Source organism: Pezoporus flaviventris, unplaced genomic scaffold, assembly GCF_033815535.1.
Source record: "Pezoporus flaviventris isolate CSIRO_AGI_PZ_B2104156 unplaced genomic scaffold, CSIRO_AGI_Pfla_v1 ptg000029l, whole genome shotgun sequence".
Classification (NCBI taxonomy): Eukaryota; Metazoa; Chordata; class Aves; order Psittaciformes; family Psittacidae; genus Pezoporus; species Pezoporus flaviventris.
The window spans coordinates 15189373-15209535 of NW_026892577.1; the positions used below are offsets into that span (position 1 = coordinate 15189373).

At 41.6% G+C, this 20163-nt stretch overlaps 2 protein-coding genes across 4 annotated transcripts in view; one reads left to right on the forward strand and one right to left on the reverse strand.

Annotated features, from left to right (window-relative positions):
• ANKRD22 (ankyrin repeat domain 22) overlaps nt 1-2750 on the forward strand; it is a 30137-nt gene extending 27387 nt beyond the window's left edge. For both annotated transcript variants that reach the window (XM_061459229.1, XM_061459228.1), the window contains exons 3-6: nt 322-429; nt 752-829; nt 1704-1802; nt 2554-2750. In XM_061459229.1, the coding sequence (XP_061315213.1) occupies nt 322-429; nt 752-829; nt 1704-1802; nt 2554-2631 (363 nt within the window). In that variant the 3' untranslated portion in view covers nt 2632-2750. The remainder of the gene's footprint in view (nt 1-321; nt 430-751; nt 830-1703; nt 1803-2553) is intronic.
• A 2591-nt stretch (nt 2751-5341) lies between these two features.
• Nucleotides 5342-19621, reverse strand: LOC133272255 (lysosomal acid lipase/cholesteryl ester hydrolase-like). 2 transcript variants are annotated; one of them, XM_061459213.1, is made up of 11 exons: nt 19120-19621; nt 18830-18916; nt 15039-15177; nt 13638-13752; nt 12348-12546; nt 11967-12076; nt 10517-10653; nt 9811-9951; nt 8242-8313; nt 6990-7058; nt 5342-6139 (listed from the first exon to the last, which is right to left on the reverse strand). In XM_061459213.1, the coding sequence occupies exons 3-11, from the start codon at nt 15168-15170 to the stop codon at nt 5909-5911; spliced, it is 1206 nt and encodes a 401-aa protein (XP_061315197.1). In that variant the 5' UTR covers nt 15171-15177; nt 18830-18916; nt 19120-19621; the 3' UTR covers nt 5342-5908. The 2 variants fall into 2 exon arrangements, with proteins under 2 accessions (XP_061315197.1, XP_061315198.1); XM_061459214.1 differs by adding an exon at nt 15306-15477 and having other exon boundaries at nt 18830-19621.
• Nucleotides 19622-20163: the final 542 nt, after the last annotated feature.

Below are 20163 nucleotides of genomic sequence, written 5' to 3' on the forward strand. Positions count from 1 at the left end.
TGGCAGTAGCAGCCACATGTCTACTCTGCCCTCTTTCTCTGCAGCCATGTGCAAGTTTGTAGACATATATATGGAATCCTTTGGATCCCGCATCCTTCTTGCATGTGTAGCCCAATTTACATGAGCCTGTGTATGTTAAATGTGCTTCTGCTTAAGGAAGTAAAATACATGTGTCTGTTTCTGCTTGAAAATCAGAAAATATTTCCAGTAGATAACCTAAAAGAAAGTCTATGAAATATAAAATGGTCTACTATTGCCAATATTAAATAAATATAATCAGATCACTGAATCTGGTACTAATCAGAGTTATTTTGTGTTTAGAAGGACCGCACTTGTCTGCATTATGCTGTGAGAAAAAGGTTTACCTTCCTTGACTATGTGCTCATCATTATCCTCATGCCAGTGATGCTTATTGGATACCTTCTTATGGTGAGTCTGGGTGAAATGAGGAAAAACCCTGTACTTTTTCCTTTCCTCTTATCACCTTTCTCATGGCAATATTTCAGGCCAGGAACCTGTATAGGGTATGGACTGCTTTTTTAAAGCAAAGGCTGATGGAAAGCAACAGAAGAAGCAGGGATTTTGTCATGACTATAATTGGTGAAGCAACAGAACTGTATTACTGCATCGGTTTGGCATTTGCAGAAGCAAATTTCTTTTAGGAAATAATACAGCATTTAGCCATAATCTCCTTTGTACTGTATGCAGATGGACTGTCTTACAGTGCTACTCCTTCCCTTGCGCCAAACAGGTCTCGAAGACTAAACAGAATGAAAACCTGATCAAGATGTTGCTTAGAGCTGGAGCCGATGTTAACGCTACAGACTTTGTAAGTGGGTTTATACAAATGCAGATGTGTTTCTTATGCATGCAACAATACTAACAGACTTATAAATCTTCCAGCAACAGAATCCTGCTTTCAGAGTAAGATCTAGGACTGAACTGACTGTCATGCACTAGGAGGATTCAGTGTTTCTCCTTGACACTTAGGCAATGGTTTTGAAACGTACACAGAAATAATTCTCCACTGACCAACTAATTCTCCGTTTCTGATCAATGCCCTCTTAAAAGAATCCAGGCAAGACAGGCTGAGACACTTACATATTAAATACCTGATCATATAAAGATTCTAGTAATATAAGGGTCTGAGTTTATCATTATTTATGAGTTCTTGGACTGGAGCAGATATGAGAGCAAAGGCCATGCCACAGTGCTAAACCCTTTCTTGGTCTTCAGAGTGCATTGATCTGCCATTTGTGGAGTTCAGTATCCACTGTCCTACTTGGGTGTGGAAGTCAGCCCCCCTACTCTAAGGTAGAAAAGGATAACACCCAATTCTAGCAGCAACCAAGTTCTAAAAGTGAACTGTGAACAAACAGTATTGCTTAAGACATAGTCGTTGAGATCAAGATCATGGAATCCTCTGAAGTTAGTAAAGAACTGTTGGCCTCCTGCTGAAGATAACAGACGTTTTCTAGCAGCTGCATCCCAGGGAAGAAATGATTTTTTTTGTTCCTGTTGCTCTTACGCAAATGTATTTTGTTTGTTGTGTAGTGTCATGCCAGGAAATGATATGTCTTTTGCATCCAGGTATTGGGGGGAAGCTGCTAAAGCTTTGTAGTAGTACTTAGGTAGTTGTACTTACCTATGATTTACTAACGAAGTAATAGAACTAAAGTTCATCTGCTTCTGTTTCCCTTCAGTCAGGCAGCACAGCACTTCACTATGCTTGTAAAATGAACAACCAGGCAGTTATTCCTCTACTGCTTCAAGCTCATGCAGACACTTCTTTAAAGAATCAGGTAAGAAGGTGAATTTGATAACTGTATTTTCTTATCGTGATGGTGAACCAGTACATTGTAGGCTTTTGCTGATGTACAGCAGTTTAAAAAAAGAATGCATAGCTTCCTGTCGGCAGGCTTGTTTGCTGTGGGGTTTAAAGCAAAGGTTGCTCCATTGCCTTGTTGGCAAGAGCAATTGTAAAGTCCACATCCTTCACTGCTGGATTTCCACCAATAAACATTGCCTGGATGTCTACTGGATCTTCTTCTTAACTCAGAACTGCTCTGCAATTGTTCTTAAGATGCAGGCTGCAGGGGAGTGGCAAGAGCCTTCTGGGGTGCTTTTTGTGCCTTTGGACACCATTCGTCTGAGAGGGGCAAAGTCAAGCTGCTTCTGTCATTAGAAAAGCTCAAATATTATCCAGATAAATACTGACCTGGAAGTATCTGCATTATTGAGTTGAAGTGAGAAACGTACTGCCCATGTTTCTCTTGAAATCAGCCATTAGCTTGGCTCTGCACTGACTCTGGACATTAGCCCCAGGAAACAGTGGAATGGCTGTTGCTGCTGGAGGGGAGGACAGGATTCTGCCCCTGGCTTCAGTGAAAGCAGCATTAGAGCCAACATGTTCTGAAACCTCTGTTTTAGAGCAAGGGTGTGACAGTGAAACTTGTGCAGCAGAGCACTGAATCTGGGTGGCAAATTCAGGAAAGCTCTTTTTACTTGACCCATATCTATCGTATTGCAATATGTGTCATTTGTTTCTTTCAGGATGGTGAGACTCCCTTAGATATAGCAAGAAGACTGCAGTTCCACAGCATTGAAAGTATGCTATGGAAAAATTCCTAGTCATTGAGGACTCCTGAACATGCAGAAAATTACCTCATCTGGGGATCCATCTTGTGCAGCAGCGGGAGTCCTGCAGAGGGTTGAGGGCTCTTTCTTGATAAAGACTTGGTCCAAATCCACCCTTTCATTGCTGCAGACTTTTGAATATTTTGTGTGAGAGTTGTCAATAACCTCAAGGCCACATGCACTGGAAAGTGTTAATTTGGTGTTACTCAGCCTTGAATGATTACAGGAGTTCAAAATATTGCTCTTCTCATCTGCTTCCCCAGTGTTATGACTTTGCTTGTGAGGTCAGTGGATTTTGAAAGCTAACTTTAACATGGCTGGAAGCCTAATGATGATGGTTGGCAGCCAGTAAAAAAATAAAATGTCCTTTAGAGTGTGTGTTACTTATTCTGCAGGGTATACACTTGACAACTGAACAATGTGCCACAGCAGTTTATACAAAGGCTGGTACCTTCCCCTTAGTATTTCTCTTCTTACAATGGGAGTGATTTTTTTTTTTTCTTTTCATATAAGAAACAGCAAAAAGAGATTCTGTTCAGCCTGAAGAAAAGAAGGCTGTGTGGAGACCGCATAGCAGCTTTCCAGTATCTGAAGGGGGCCTACAAAGGTGCTGGGGAGGGACTCTTCATTAGGGACTGTAGCGATAGGACGAGGTGTAATGGGTTTAAACTTAAACAGGGGAAGTTTAGATTGGATATAAGGAGGAAGTTCTTTACTGTGAGGGTGGTGAGGCACTGGAATGGGTTGCCCAAGGAAGTTGTGAATGCTTCATCCCTGGCAGTGTTCAAGGTCAGGCTGGACAGAGCCTTGGGCAACATAGTCTAGTGCGAGGTGTCCCTGCCCGGTGGGGGGGACGGGGGTGTGTGTGTTGGAACTAGATGATCTTAAGGTCCTTTCCAACCCTAACTATTCTATGATTCTATAATTCAATGAGTTGCTGGAGACCAAAAAGAAAGCCAATTCACATGTTGGTTTAGTGCATTAAAAAAAAAAAAAGAAAAAATGTTTGGTGCGGTAGATAAACGAGTCTCTTGATCACCTTTCCATTATAAACAGTGTACTAAAGAAAAAAAAATCAATAAATGAATTGCTGTTGATGTATCCTCCCCACAGGACTGGACAGGATAGCATGCTTCTCAGAATGGTGCATGTAGCAGAGGATGCATGTACCCCAATAATAATAAATTCATGAGTCTTCTCTTGCCTAGGTGAATGCAGAAGAAAACCTGCAGTGGTAAGCATGTATTAATGTGGCCTGGCACTTTATGATTTAATAATATAGCAATTAGGGGAATCTCCTTTCAGATGCTGTTGTATCTTGCTTTCTTGTCTAATAGATCTTTATTTTTTGTTGATAGTTTTGGTAATTTCCTGTGAGCTGTCATAATTTCACAAGATGATAGGTGCCATCATCAGTACTGCTAATGACTGCTACACTAGGTACATGGACCAGCTAACGTATTTGTCCTGTGCTGCAGAACAGATATATTGTTCAGTGTAAGTATCCTATTGGATGCTGACTCCAAGTATAAAGGGTCTTGGTTGGGCAATGTGAGTTTGAGGTCCAACCCAGAAACACCCCAGGAAAAAAGCTACCCTTTCTGAGTCTTTAGCAATGAACACTTTGGGTGTAACCTGGGGACGGAAACTCCTGCCTCCAGACCAAGCTGTAGGTGAGCAGATGTGAGGCACTCACATGGGTAATGAAGATGCAATCTCTTCGGGTAATGGCTGGAAAGGGGAAACAGCTGACTGCTTTTGCATGCTGTAGGAATTGCTTGAACAAGGACAAGAGTTAAGACAAAGAGTTATTTGGAAGTTAAAGCTGATAGCTCAGAGTGCTTGCAACAACTTGTAGTGACAGGACAAGGGGTAATGGGTTAAAACTTAAACAGGGGAGGTTTAGATTGGATATAAGGAAGAAATTCTTTACTGTTAGGGTGGTGAGGCACTGGAATGCATTGCCCAGGGAGGTTGTGAATGCTCCATCCCTGGCAGTGTTCAAGGCCAGGTTGGATGAAGCCTTGGGTGGCATGTTTTAGTGTGAGATGTCCCTGGCCATGGCAGGGGGGGTTGGAACTAGATGATCTTCAGGTCCTTTCCAACCCTAACTGTTCTATGATTCTAACTTCATTGGTGGTGTCAAGAGTAACTCATAGGGTAGAAGCTGTATTGTTAGGAGTGCAGCTTGCCTGGCAAGTCTACATCTCCTTATTTCTCAACTGCCTCCATGGTCTTTGAAGCTGGGGGGTTTAGAGTGCATGAACAAATGTTTGGGTGACATCTAGGCATGGAGGGCAGGAAAACATTTCTACAAGTTTTTCTGACGTTGGATTTCTTGTTGTTTGGAAGTCATAGAATCACAGAATAGTTAGGGTTGGAAAGGACCTTAAGATCATCAAGTTCCAACCCCCCTGCCATGGCCAGGGACACCTCACACTAAATCATGTCACCCAAGGCCTCATCCAACCTGGCCTTGAACACTGCCAGGGATGGAGCATTCACAACCTCCCTGGGCAGCCCATTCCAGTGCCTCACCACCCTAACAGGAAAGAATTTCCTCCTCATATCCAATCTAAACTTCCCCTGTTTAAGTTTGAACCCATTACCCCTTGTCCTATCGCTACAGTCCCTAATGAAGAGTCCCTCCCCAGCATCCCTATAGGCCCCCTTCAGACACTGGAAGGCAACTACTGAGCTATTGCCTGATCAGTTACCTGTGTCTCAAGATCTCTTGACTGTGTCGATACTGTAAGTAAATGTGAGGAGGGAAAAAGAAGTAAAAAAAAAAACCCAGGTTTTCTGCCAAGTAGATAAACGCTTTAATTTAAGCAAAGGTCAGTTGTACTTCAACAAACAAATGAACAAATCCCACATTTTGGTCTTCATGGGAAAATACAAATTGGGCATGGAAATGGCTCTGTGGGGTACATAAGGTACACATGGGACCAACAGAGTTTAGCCTTAGGAAACTCAGTCTTGCAGTCTTGTAGAAATAAAAATTGTCCAACTTCAGTGATCTCTGCAGCGTGTGCTCAAGTATATTTATGTTTTCAGTTTTCATTCCTATACACCTCAAACTTCTCAGGAAGACAGCAGTCACAGTAACACTATAAAAACCCTCAAACTATGAGGAATGCAAGAAACAAGTGCAGGTAAATACTGCTATCCACTATGTGTGTCTCTGTGTTTACCTCTTCCCCAGGTTTTACCATTATTGCAAAACAGAAATTCTGGAGATTTCTGCTGAGTGAATCATGTGCATGTGATTTCAATATTTTGTCATTAGTTCAATGATTTTCCGATACATTTTGTCAGTTGCTTCAAGGCCCCAGATGAAATCAAGATGACCCCAAGAAGGAAAATGCTCGTGATAAAGGAGATTTTTAATCTGAGGGAGCAGCTTTGCTATGTCTTTTGGATCTGCAAATTTGTCCTGTCCACCACTCCAGACAGCAACTGGGGTGTTTATTTCCTCTATCTTGTACACAGGAGGAGAAGACTGTAAGAAAGGGAAGAGACTTGAGTGAATGCTGTTATAGCAGGGGTTGTGTTTAGAGGAAGGATTCTGTGCAAGCACCTTTTTTCCCTTCTGCACTCACTGCAATAAAACAGTAAGGATGAAGACCACCCTCTTAGTGTCTATTTCCCTAATCCTGTTCTCTGTTTACTGTGAAAAGTAATGATCCATTCTATTCCTGTGTCTTTCTATAAGATATGGCAGAGTTGTCTTGCCTGCTTTTGCCTTCAGAACAGATATGAAAAGAGCCATATCTGTTTATCAGTCAAGAACTCTGGAGCTTTTTAATGTGTGTATTTAGAGTGGGAAGATCTTTAAGTTTTGTTGGGGCACTGAGTGTAACTGTTGGTCTTATTTGTTATGCTTTGGATTTAAGTGTCAAGGAAATACTTTGGTCATTTATAATTTCACTCTAGAAATTTTCTAAGCTTCCCCAAACCAAGGTATGCATTTCACTTTTAGCTGTAAGAAAGATTTCTTTCCTTAGCTGAAAGGCAGACCTTGAGGATTTTGGGGACAGTGAAGAGCTCCATACTCATCCAGTTTTAGGATTGGCTGTTAGCCTTTTGGGAATGGCAGGTAAATTGACATGTCATTGGACACATGTCTGCATCAGTAGAACAGACAAACCAAACTTTCTTAGCTGTCTGCAAGGACCTGCCTATGCCTTCTCTGTGAATAGACTTTTACGAGTATGAAATTCAGGTGAAACATTACCTCAGACACTCTCTCCCTCTGTCTGTATCACCTACAGGTGCTGAAATGTGAATTCTTCTGTTCTTAGTTTTTTCAGGACCTGAGGATAGTTCTCAGGGAAACTGTATTGCCTTACCTGGTTGTACTTCTTCATATTTTCCTTAGAGCCATAGTCATAAGCTTGCAATTGGCCTGCAAGTCTTATCTGTCAAAAGAACAGATAGAAGTGTTGAGGGACGGAAAGGCAGCGTGCAGGAGGTATTTTCCTGCCTGTAATTGAAGCCAAGGCTTAGACAGTGAACTCTGAGTTACTCCCACCCCTTCCTCTGGCTGTAGGCTTCCACAAACATTGAGGGTGGATTGTAGGGTGAGTAGCTCCATCCTTTCCTCTTGCTAACTTTTTCTCCTTATCTCCAGTCACGTCCCTTGGTATGTTTTGTTATTAAATTTTCACTTGAGTACCTTGGTTAACTAAAGTTGGCAAGTTTGTTCCTGGAGTTTTCTCCGTATCAAGTCCCTGTTTGTGATGCACAGTTGGGTTCAGTTGTCACACAGGAAGAGGATCTGAATGTCTAGAACATTTCAGGTTTATTACTAGTTTATTACTAGCCTAGCAGAATATAAGACCTCTCTTTACGCCTCACGTGTTTTGTTTGTCAGGTTTGTCTGGCCTGTTCACAGAATTGGTGGCACTTGCAAAGGCTCTGTAGTTACATGAGTTTGGCTATGTATGAGTTGTGCCCTGACAGCAGTTTTGAGGTGGAACATTAGACACAGGCATTAGCCTTCCTGATCTGGTTGTCTAGAAGAGCTGCTATATGCCCTGCAGGACTGATGTTAAGAGTTAAGTACGCGTCTTTGGAGGATTTTTTTTTGGTTTGTTTTTTTGTGGGTTTTGTTGTTGTTGGGTTTGTTTGTTTGTTTGTTTCTCTGTGTGTGTGTGTTGGGTTTTCTTGGGTTGTTTTTGTTTTGGTTTGGTTTGTTGTTTTTTTTTTTGTCACATTATTTTGCACAAAAACAATTTTATTTGTGAGTGGTTGCATGTAATAAAGGATTGTCTGTCAGTTTAGAAAACCCTGACTGCAAGGCTTCAAGTACCTGGGAATGTGATAGAAATCTATTTGCTGTATTGCCTTTGTTATTTTCTTTTTATCCTGATCCTTACTGTCTGATATGTCCTGGGGAAATCCTAGTGCCTGATACCAAAGGGGCAATTCAAATAATGCTCTGGTGTTCCATGGGATACAGTGCTCCTTCTGGCAGGTGCCCATGGAAGCATGTGAGAGGATGTGATCCTCCAAATCCACCCTCTCTGGACTTCCCTTGTGGGTTGTTGGTTGCATAAAAAGCAGTAGTAAGAGTATTTATAGGGCAGTATGCAGTTATACCTGACGCCAATGGATAAAGTCCTGTGCTGATGTTCCAGCAGGAGAATGTCCTACGTATGTATCTATTCGACTCTGGAGAGAAAGCAGAAGTGTTATAAACACAGTGATCCAAAGTGTTATAAACACTGTGATAGAATAAAGATGTGAAGGACCCGAGCAACATACTGCTTCTGTGTTAAACCCCCATTTTAATAGGCTATGCCTCAAATATCAGACAGAAAACTGAGAAGCAGACTTAGGAATAGCTGTTTAATTGTATGCACCTGCACATTTTCTCCATGAAAGCAAGTCTGTTCCCTGAAGACAGTACTGTGGGATCCTGTGGTTGAGCAGCAGTAGGGAAAAACCTTCCAGTCCTTGCCAAGTAGATTCCTCACCTCACATCAAATTCCTATGAGTGTATAAGTCTTTCGAAGCTTTGGTTTTCTCTTTGCTTTAGTCCTAGTGCTAAAGAAGCCAGCTTACAAAACTGATTGCTTTTTCTTCTGTTTTTTTTTTAGTTCTGCATTTTTATAATTCTGTTAAGGAGATGTTCTAACTCCATCTCCCCAGATTCCTCCTCAGACTTGTTATCTTGCACTGAGAACCACATTAGTGATTTAACCCAAGTCAGGAAAGATCCTTAATGGTTTAGCTCTGCAATTCAAAGGGGCTGCAATGCTTCTAGTTGCTTTTGCATTGAACCTTTGATTCTCACTGCTTTCCCGTATATGCTTTTACAAGTGGTTGTAGATGGAGAAAAATGGTCCTCAGTCTTTACAAATGTTGCAGTAATAAACATTACACAGGCCAGCTTCTGCATACTTTGCCCACTGTAAGGGGAATTTAAGACACACTACAGCATCCATGTGTTGTTAAGCATAGGGACAACTCTCCTGTCTCTCCTGTCCACTCTGCCTGACTCGCTAATCTCTGTGAATCCCACTGTAGATATGTTGCACTTCACAGACAGAGGGGAAGGGCTTTCTGTAGCTCTACAGATTTTTTCAGATTAATTTGTTGAGCACAGTTCTAAGGACAAAAAAAAAAGGAAAAAAGGAAAATAAGGAAAATGGCCCTTACTATAGATCCTTAGGTCCAAGTTCTGGTACAAACAGTCTGAAAAGTGGGAAGGGAGAAGGAGCTTTTTCCTGCTTTTTAATTATTCCAGTGTTCAGAGGACCCTGGTGTCTGCACGCTGAAGAAGCAAACTGGGAACTGTATTACCAAGAAGTCTGACTCCATCATCCATTTGCTCTTTTTAAAGAGCATCTGTGTATGACCAAAACATGATTAACTTAGCCTCAAAAGAGTGCACATTTATTGACATGTGCAGTATAGCTCCAGATTGTTTTCTGTCCTTTCTGTGACTAGGATTTGCCTAATTGTTGTTCCCATCCGTCATTAGCTCTAATCTTGTTTGGCACAATGTCCTGGCATTCCCTCCATCTGCTGAGAACTATGTTGTGGTTTATATATGTTTACATTCCTGACAGTTACTAGATGAGGATAGAGCGCACAGATGTAACTTCTGTAACTTCTGATATCACCTCAGTTTTACTTTGAGTAGGTGTTCTTGCATATACATACCGTGTTCAAATTTTTTATGCTACCTCCAGCTACATAACAGAGTATGTGGCCACAAAACTTATCCAGGCTTGCACACAGCTGTGTCACAGGTCCTCTCAGAAAACCAACCTGGTGCATGGTTCCTTTGCAACCGAATAGTAACTGAGGGAAGGAAAAAGCACAATCACAGCATCACAGCACTTTTTTTTTTTTCCTTGTTACAGTAGTATTTTATGCATGAAACCGTTGCTAATAGCCTAGCCTCCTAACTCAGTACTCAAAGATTGCTAAAGAAGGTTGCCCTCTCAGTACCCCTAGCAACACCTTCTTCCCCATAGTGTATCATGTATCCTTCCTTCTTGTTACTGTCATCCATACTGGAAGAAACCATCCTCCATTTCTAGTGAAATGACCTCAGTGGTCACTCATTTCTGAAATCCCAGAGATTGTATAGCTGCTATTGCAGCTCTGGTTTAGTTCCTCCTGCATGAGGCCAGCAAAATATTAGTTGAGATCAAGTCTCCTGCTTGACTGGGACCTGCTGCTACAAGCCCTATATCTCCAGTATTTTCCTCACAGAGTCTGGGAACGTATTTTTTAAAAGCACTCAATTCATCCCAAGCTCAGCATCAGCATGCCATCTGTTCAGGAACACTTTGCCTCAGATTGGGTGAACCCTGTGAAGTTAAGTCAAGCCTTGGGACCCTTAGAGGAAAGAATGACATACCCACATCAGTGGTTCAGGAAGATTTGTCATCTTAACCAGAGGGCTTGTAGCATATGAACATGAGGTTACTGGGCCCAGAGCACAGAATATTTTCACCTTTTTAGCCAGCTCAGGGTATGTAGAAAATGCTATGAAGCCTGCAAGTGCATAAGAGACAGCCTGAGTTAGTGAAGACATCTTCCACAGACAAGATGATAAACAAATAAGTAGTAGGTAGCAAATGAGAAATTAGGCTAGATCTGCAGCCCATTGTCTGTTCATGATTGTCTGTGCTTCATGTTTTACCTAAGGCAAATGTTGAAGCTAAATCATGAAACGGATTTTATTGGGAGGCAAAGTTCATTCTGAGTTTTAGAGCATGTCTGAGTATGGCATTTATCAGAATAGTTTCTGTAGGCAACACGTCAATGAAATTTTTGTGATAAAATCAATTTCCCCTAAAGTTCAAAAAACTCTCATGAAAAATGAGTTTTTCATATTATAGTCTCTAAAGGTCTATGTATGTTCATGCTTCCGTTAAACTGCAGAATAATTAGCTGAATACGGGGAGCTTTGAATCTTTTTGACTGATTGCATCAAAGACAGCTGAAGAAGTCCTAGATCATTACTTTGTTTTGCCATGAGAGTCTTTAAGTAACTTCATGAGAGGAAAAGAAAGAAAAGGTCTGGAACTGTGACAATATATGATTTTCCCACATCTCCTTCTCTTGTCTTCTGGGTCATTTCACATGAATGAACTGGCAGTTGCTCATTTTCTAGTCAATGTCCATTCACAGCTCTTAAACTGTAAACATCAGGAACTCTCAACTTATTCTAAGAGAAAGTTAGTTACATTCAGAGGCCATGCAGTGAGTCAATGCTAAAGGCTGGCACCAAGAGAAAATAAGTTATTGACACTTTTTTCCTAATGTTCAGTCTCTGACAATATTATTTTAAACAGTAATATTGCCAGTTAAAGCAACTCATAAGCTATGCTTTAAATTTTAACATTGCCATTAAGTCACATGACTTAGTAATGTTAAGGTTCTTTTTCCTTGTCTCGTTATTTGAAGTCCTGTATTATATTTTCTGTTTTATCTTTTTAGCTTATCCTTCCTGTTCACAAAGGAATTAACTGAATGTTTTAATATTAAAGAGGAACATAAAAATTCCTGTTGCTAAGAATTTAAGAAAAATACCTGAAGTAGACAGTAAATAACTACTCTCATGTCTCTAATTATATGAAAAGTTGAACTGTATTTGGGTCTACTATTGGGTTTCTTTGCTTATTAAGGGTAGTCAAAGCTTGGTTTAGAAAAGTTTTGCATATTTTCTGAATCTCAACTCAGAAGACACTTCTATGTTTGCTAGCTCTCTATAAACAAGAAAAACAACTGAATCAATAGGGTGACCTACCTCCTGATCATATATAAACATGCGTGGTTGTGAACCGTGAGTGTCCTGACATTACCTGATGCTGCGCCTTCAGAGTGACCGACATAATATACATCCTTCTGTCCAGTTTTATTCATGATGAAGTACAGCTCTGCTGGAATGTCATATTTACCCATTTCATCGAAGCTACAGAGGAGAAACACAGAATGTGAGCAGGCAATTTAGCTATCACAGTGTGAATTACTGAGTATTCCATTTTGTTTCCCAGTCTGAAATCTCTTCCCCAGCCAATGCTTTCAACACTGTGTAGTAGTGAGCATCCTTCTTCATCTGGCTCTTTACTCTCCTTGGTTGGTGTAAACTCTGTTCTGGTGTTGGTTTAGGTAAAAACCTTCAGGCTGAAGCTATCTAGTTCCCTCAGAGTTTTTGTCTGAGTAATTTTCCCTCTACAGAGTACCTGAACTGCCAGAACTCCTTCTGGCTGGGATTAAGGGTCTTGTGTTTTAAAGACCAAGTATTCCCTCGGCTGTTTCCCATCCAGACATCATAGCCAGCATCTGCGAGGAGGAAGCCCAAGCTGTTGTTGGGCAGGTTAGAAATCCAGTGTGTAGCATCTCCTAGAAGAGCATGTTGTAGGAAGACTACAGGCTTTTGCCCTGGAAAAGAAAAATATTCTTATATTGGAGCAGTCGTTACTGTGTATTTAAGATTGGTTTATAAGAGGGTTTAAATCTTTCCTTCTTCAAGAAGCTCCCAGGAGAACTATGCATAGATATTGGTCGGAGAAACCTGAGGGGTTTGTTCCATGTAAGCAGGAAACATTTAATGACATTTTATAACAATTTCATGACAGGACTGTCAAATAAGGAATTTAATGAGGAGGCCTGTCGCCAGCTCCTTTTGTACTGGAAAGCAAACTTACAGGTGCCTATATTGAAACCATATATCTGCAGCTGAAAACTGCTGAAGGCGTATGTGTTTGAAATACAAACATTAATTTTTGGTATTTGTAAATGTATTTTGTAAATACAAATAACGTATGAAAGATAAGGCAGCGTATCTACCCTTAGGTCTGTTTAGTAGCCAGCTGAGCAGGGTTCCTGATCTAACTTTGTTAACCTTACTCTGACAATGAGGCTGGTCCAGATGATCTCTGAAGGAGGAGATCCAAATAGGAGTAGGCATTCAGAATGAATTATTCTATAGTTCTAGTAAGGAGTAATAAACAAAATAACATCATTGGGGCACCTTAAATTCCAGGTGGAAATTCTTTCTCCATTCAGAAAACATGATGAAAAAAAATGAAAGGCATTTGCTTTTCACTGATGACCTTATCAACTTGCTTAAGAATATCTCTGTCCTTCAAAGGCTAGGAACTAATAGTCATATGCCAACCTGAGAGACTTTGTTGTCAGGCTTCTATTTTGAATGTATGTTACTTAGAATGCTAATGCAAAACCTTCCAAAATCCAGTTTAACACATCCTCCCCAGCCCACATGAAAGAACAAACCTGTGATGTTACAAAACTATTAGAAAAGTCTCAAATAGGAACAGAGACACTGAATGCATGGATTTCAGATGGATTCAGAATTCAAGCCAGATTCCTGACTAGGTGGTCTTGCTGAGACTGAAAGGTGTGGAACATGTCACAGCATGTGCAAAGGAGAAAGATGGGGGACCCATAGAAGGGTTGACCCTCAGGCTTTCTCCTATTTTTCCTCCTCCCATCCTATGACTGTGTCATACCTGTATTTCGGCTGTTCCTCCCAGCAGGAATTCTGAAAACACTAAGAATGTACCCATCCTCTGTAGTAACTTCGTGTTTCTCACTGGGGTATCCATGATATCTGATAATTTCACTCTGTGAGAAGCCAAAGGAGAGTTTGTGAACATGCAGGTTGTCCTGTTTTGGAGGGTAACCAAGCTGAGCAGAGTGGATGTGGGCTGTTCTGAGACATCAGTGCAAGGCCCCTGCCACAGGGACCATGGCTGAGAATGATTATTACAGGTCTTGTAAAAAGATGCACCAGAGTCTTCTTCAGTCCTGCTTAAGTGGTAGTTGTCTGGTATTCGACAGCACATTATGGGATGAAACAGGACTGCACTGAGTGACTAACTTTTTGGGAGATAGTTTGTCCTGTTTTGCAAGGCTGATACAGATCATACCTTTCTATAAATTAAATACATAGGAGTGTTGATATAAGACAATGCCAAAAGCTGTGGGTTTTGGTCCATAATCAGTCCTTCCTTGCCCAAGTGTAGTTAGGAAAGCCAAGCAGGCAAGACAAACAAGGGTGGAGCTCTTGTCACTAAGGAACTCATAAGACCACCTACACCTAATTTTGCATGTACTGTGAGGAAATTTTTGGTGATTCAGAGCAATGGGTCTTGGATTACTTTGTGTAATGAGAATCTGCTACTTGAAGAGGGAATTCATCCTCCCCTGCCACTATACTGAGGAAAGCGGTTGTTACAGAAAGGGAGGGCTTTGTTTTGAGACTAGAAACCAGCTTTTGCCTCCGCAGCAAAGGAATTCTTCTCTGGCAGCTTGGACTGTTTAGATGTTTCTTCTTAGCTGGTGCTCCCTATCATAATGCTGGAGGATCTTTGTCCTCTTGCCAGGTTCATACCTTCCCTTCTTTGTACGGCAGCCAGAAATACCAGTGTGTGTTGAGAAAGGTGACTGCAAAAAGGTGTCATGAGGCATCGCCCAGCCTTGTGTTCATCGTTTTTCTGTTGGGGTTCACCCTAAATGCAGACAATGAAATTCAGTTGGTATGGAGTGGAGAGTGTAGTCTAGCTTTGGTCACAGTCCAAGGCTGAGTCCTGTTGCGGGAGTCACAATACAGTAGCCTGGATCTCTAGTGAGTTACCTGTCCCTGGAGGCAAAAGTAGCAGCCAGCACCCTCCATTGCAGTGTTATGTGTCTGTCCTCATGCCATATGCAAGAGTCACATCTGTCCCTGACACATTCATAGCCAACTCTCATTGCAGCGCTGTCAGTAATGCAGTGGTTTTAGAAAAGGCAGGTTGGGAAAACAAGAAATGCAGAAGGGACATTTTTTAGCATCCTCACTGGGACTGTTAGTGATTAGGTATTTGGAGAGACACTTGAGAAAGAAAGAGAGAGAAAATGACCCAACTTACAACATTCATAAGGGATTCAGGGTTACGAGTCTTCCTGAACTGGCTTTCATCTGAGTTCAGAGTGGAGGGTGTTGTGAATCCTGCTGAAAAGGCAATTGCTTGAGAGCAGAGCAGCATGAGGAGGCACCACATCTTGGGGCTGAGTGAAAGAGCACATGCAGGGTTGTCTGCATTAGGAGAGGCATGGAATTTCACAGGAAGACACAACTGGGGAGTTGAAGAAGGTTGCCTACAGTCTGTTCCCCAAGGGGCTCCCAGAATAAGTACCTTTGTGAGGAGGCACTCTCTGCAGCTCACCCTGTTCAACAGGCAGGGCTGCAGAACAGATGAGGAAAACACTTTGACATACCACACGTGAACATGCCTGAACACTCTGCAGGTAACAAGGGAGCTGTGATTGGCAGACAGGGCAAGGTGTTGGCATGAATCTAACAGAAGCCTGACAAAGAAGCATGAATACTTGAGATGACCATCACTCAGATTGCCTTTATCTGCCTCCTCTTCTCTGCCAGCAGGAGAAGTGAAAGGAGAAGAAAGCACTGTTTGTTTCCTGTCTCACCAGGAATGAGGTGAGAGGTCTCTTTCTACCTGCCCTCTCCTCCTTTGGGTTCAAATGCCATTCTTGGTGCTGGTCAGTGGTATGCTGCGGTGAGGGACAGTCAATGAGGCTTGTGACAGCTGCAAAGGCAGTTATACAGGGACTCTGGGAAGAGATGTAATGGGCTTAGGGCACTATGCTTGCACCAGGTCAGTGCTAGCTTGTGCTTTCACTGTGGGGTGATGTGCCCCAGACCAGGTTCAAGTTCTGTTTGAAACCAGTTCCTTTGATAACATGAAGTGAGCAACGTCCCCATGTGTGGTTCCCCAGAAGCCCCGTAAGTCAATTCCCTGTCAGCCTTGCCTTTCAGATTGAAACTGAGTCATCTAGGTCTCCATTTACCAGCCCCTCAGGCTTCTTCACTAGCCCCTTGCTGCCTGCTTCTTCTGTTATCCCCAGAAATTGCATTTTTCCTGCTGCTGCTTCTGCGTCCAATGTTTCTGTCTCAAAATCAATGGCTACTACCAGCCAAGAAACCATGGAATGGTTTAGTTTTACAGCAGTGAACAGTGGAGCCCGAGACTGACTTCATGTTGCCAAGGGCTTACCTCCCATATTTCTTAGAAATGGCAGTCCATATTGCAAATCTTGTATTGGTCATGGGAAAGTGAGACCTTGCCCTTTCCTGGGTTGACTGGTGGTACCAGATTAGCTTCTCTGAATGCAGAGTGCAGTCTATCTAGCACCAGGTTATGCTGACTTCACCTACAGTATACATGCTTCCAGGTTTCAGTCTTTATTTTCCAGAACCCAGTCAATGAATGCGGGAACACTTTCTTTGCTTTCAACACACAAACGTTGACTTAGATGCTCCTTAGAAAATGGAAGAGAAGGTTCTGCAGCCCAGAAGGTTACTGGGTGTGGGACTGTCAGTTAAAAACTCTTGAAGAGCAGTAAAAGCAGTCCTTGCCTACAAGAGAGCTGCAAGTAAGTAGGATAGGAATTTTCTATCCAATCTGACCAACTGTACAAAAATGATTCGTACATGAAGCTCAGGACTGTGCTTACACATTCTAGAAAAGCCATTATATATCTAATAGTTGTTGTATGCTGTGCCTGCATCAGTGAGGAGAGAATGAGGGCTGCAAAGAGAAAAGTAGCGGCCATTCTGCATGTGGAAAAAGACTGTAAAGATCAGGCAGGCTATATAAATGTTCAGCAAGACAATCCATGGGACGAAAGGGTCAGGGACAAAAAGGTCAGGTAATGCAATGTAAGTCTCCAGCTCATCGAGGCGTCTAGTAAAATTGCCTCACCAGTAATGACTGGGGACATTACTGCTTTTGTAAGCTTGGTTTCCTCAGAAGAAGAGGGCACACTTCTATGACTGCAGTGTGTTTATGTTAGTTCACCTTTCTGCACATCCTGTAATTAACTCTGGATGTCATTTGTAAATATCTGCCATGTTCAGCACTGAGATACAAGCTTGTAAGGGAATGGATTCACAGGATCTTCTGAGGACTGTTTGCTGAAGGAGACTATTCGATGGAGTTAGCATGTTGCTGGGGGAAAGGCAGGCCAAAGACAGCTGTTGTATGTTCTGCAACTAGTTTAACAGTCAGCAAAAGTGAACTAGACAACTAGTCAGTGTCCATGTAGCTTAAAAGTAGTCACAGCATGGCTGGGCATTGGTGTTTGTGAGAGAATGTCATAGGAGACCTGCCTTTACTATAGTTTGCATTAGGAAGTTAAGCAGACTACGTAAACAAGTTTTTCTGAAACCAGGCATTGCTAGGTCCATTAGACATGGAGAATCCAATGTTTAAAGAAGAACAGAGGTTTTCATGCAGCCACATGTTTCTGGTGTCTGCTTCTAGCATAAGACATCTGCTGTGAGGAGACATGCTGTTCTATGAAGTGTATTCTGACTTGAAAATGGAGCTACAAATCAAGATAAAATAAGAAAGTATCCTCTGGTAAGTAATGGGGAAGATGAGCAGGATTTGTGGGAGTTAGGGAGGGGTAACCAAGATATTTTTGCACTCTTTAAGTCTCTTTATAGGAAAAGGATTTTCAAATTTTTCTGGTATTTAACCAGAAATTTAACCTTTAAATTTGACTGAAGAAATTTAAAAGAATCAAACCTCATGAGTCATTGGAGAGTTCGAATGAACCAGTGTTTGGGAACACCCAGAACTTTAAATTTGGCAACAAAACACACTGCATTCAATTCTCTTTGTATATTAAATCCCTCTTAATTTCTGTTGTCAAAACAAGAAGTCTCACAACTACATAGACAGCCAAACACTCTTTTTAGCTTTCTGTTGTTTTACTCCATTCTAATGGCAGTAAATTATGCTTCCCCCTCCCTCCACAGGGAATCTTATTTTGGCAGAAAAAGTTCTGCTAATATCTCAGCTTGTTTTCAAATCACTTTCAAAACTAGTCAATGCAGTGCAGAGGCTAAACTATTCCTCTCGTTAAGGCAAACTTTTCTCAGTGCCCTTTAATATCACCTGGCTTAGCTGGCATTGCTCATGGACTTCCAGTTATTTGCCTTTTAAACAAGGTATAGTGGGCTAAGCAATATCAGTCTTGGCAGACCACTGCTCCCTACGGTGCAGGAATAAAGACAATTAGGAGATGTGAGCAACATTTTATCTAGTGAGATGGATGGGCATGTTAAACTGTCATTAAAGAATGCTTAGAAGTTAAAAAGGTCAGAGAGAGAAATGCCCTTGAAAGTTCGTTATGTCTTTTTAATAAAACTAAGATAGAAGCCCTCCAGAAATTTATCTATCTTTGTTCTTTAAGCAGTCTAAATTTATTTCATGTAAGTTGTAAGGCATGCACACACCAACCAGAGAAGCAACTGTGACTGAATGTATATGAGAATGTACTGCCTTGCCCTACTCACAAAACATGCATGTGCATTACACTGCAATAGCAGGAGGTTCAGTTTACACACACTGTTGCAACACTGAGACTTTCATTCCCTTGTTCTCAGCCTGAAGAAAACAAGCTGAGGGAAATGAAATAGTTGCTCTTGTTCTTCCTTTTGTGCAGGTTAAACTTCTTTGTCTTCTGTTGTGAGCCAACAAGCACTTCTGTGTATACCAATAGGCATATGGATCAGAGAGGCAAAAAGCTGTCTATTCTTACAAGCAACTGCACAAAAACAAGACTGAATGTCTTTATGGAGACAGGCAACAGAGAAAAAAGGCATATAAAGACATATGTACAAGCAACTTACCTCTGTATTGACTGCCTTGCTTGTGTCCTCTGCCTCAGTTCCTAGTTTGTCTCCACTAGCAGACTGATTCACTGGCAGAAACCTGCGCTGATAAAAGGAAGCCAGAACACAATGAGCACTTCAGGGTAGCAGCTGTCAGTGTCATGAGTTGGCAGCATGTATTGTAGAGCTTGTTTAAGTGCTGCTTTGGCAATGTTTCAGAAATGGGGAAATCTTTGAGATGAAAAAGATATTCTGGTGAAATTCATGACCCCAAAATGAGCCATGGAGCAGGAGATTTTAAGAAGTACCTACAAATCAGTAATTAGGATGTTTAGCTTGTACCTGGGTGTTCCAGTTCCCTGAGGCTGTGGCAGACCTTGCCCTGTACTGTCATCCAGCTGAGGGGCTGTTCCAGATGTAATCTTTTCAGGATGAAGAGGAGGAAGTGTCCAGCTTCTTTCAACATACACTTTCAAGAGCACTGTCTCTGCTATTGTTTTTCATTTGCTTTCTGTTAAGTTTAACATTACAGACTGTCTTGTTTTTCAGTGAGCAGCACAACTCATGAAACCCATCATTCTACATTAGTCGCTCAGAGTTGACATGGCTTCTGTAAGGATACTCTGGTGCTAAAGAAGACTTGAAAACATAACTTTTCTCTCTGAGGGAGCAAACACGGGTTCTCGCTTCTCCAAAGCCATTTTCATCAACTCTGAAAAGATAGTATCACTGGAGATCTTTGCCTAACTGCTGAATTACTTACAGACAGCCTGGGGGCTCAGTCTTCACTGAAACTGGCTTAATAACCATGGGCAGGACACCTTCTGTGTCTTTAAGCTAGCTACAAAGCAGGATTCTCCTATGTGAGGAGCAGCCTTTTTAGCCAATTAATTGATAATTGTCTTCAGAAGATCTTGTGTTTCATTATGGACTGATGAACATTTAGAAGAACACCAGATGAAAAGATGTGTTCTTGGAAGTAGCACTGAAAAGATGTGTTCTTGGAAGCAGCACTGAAAATAATATGATGCCGTTGGGTGGTGGGGGGAAGGAAAGGAGTGAAATAAGAACAGGATATCAGTGAAGCCACAGTGACACTTCTGTTTTACATATAAAGTAGACAACATTTTTTGCGATGGTGAAAATGTAGTTTGGTAATTTCTCAGTGAAAAGGAATGTAACTCATCTGCTTTGATGTCTTTAAGTGACAAACAATAAAACAATCACCTTGAAGGGCTTCTGCAACATGATGTCTAGTCCCTCCTCATGTGTCCAGGTGGGATCAGCAGTCCCCATGATTTTTCCAAAGCTCCTTGCCTAACCTGATTCTTACTGTTTTTCCAGAAAATTCA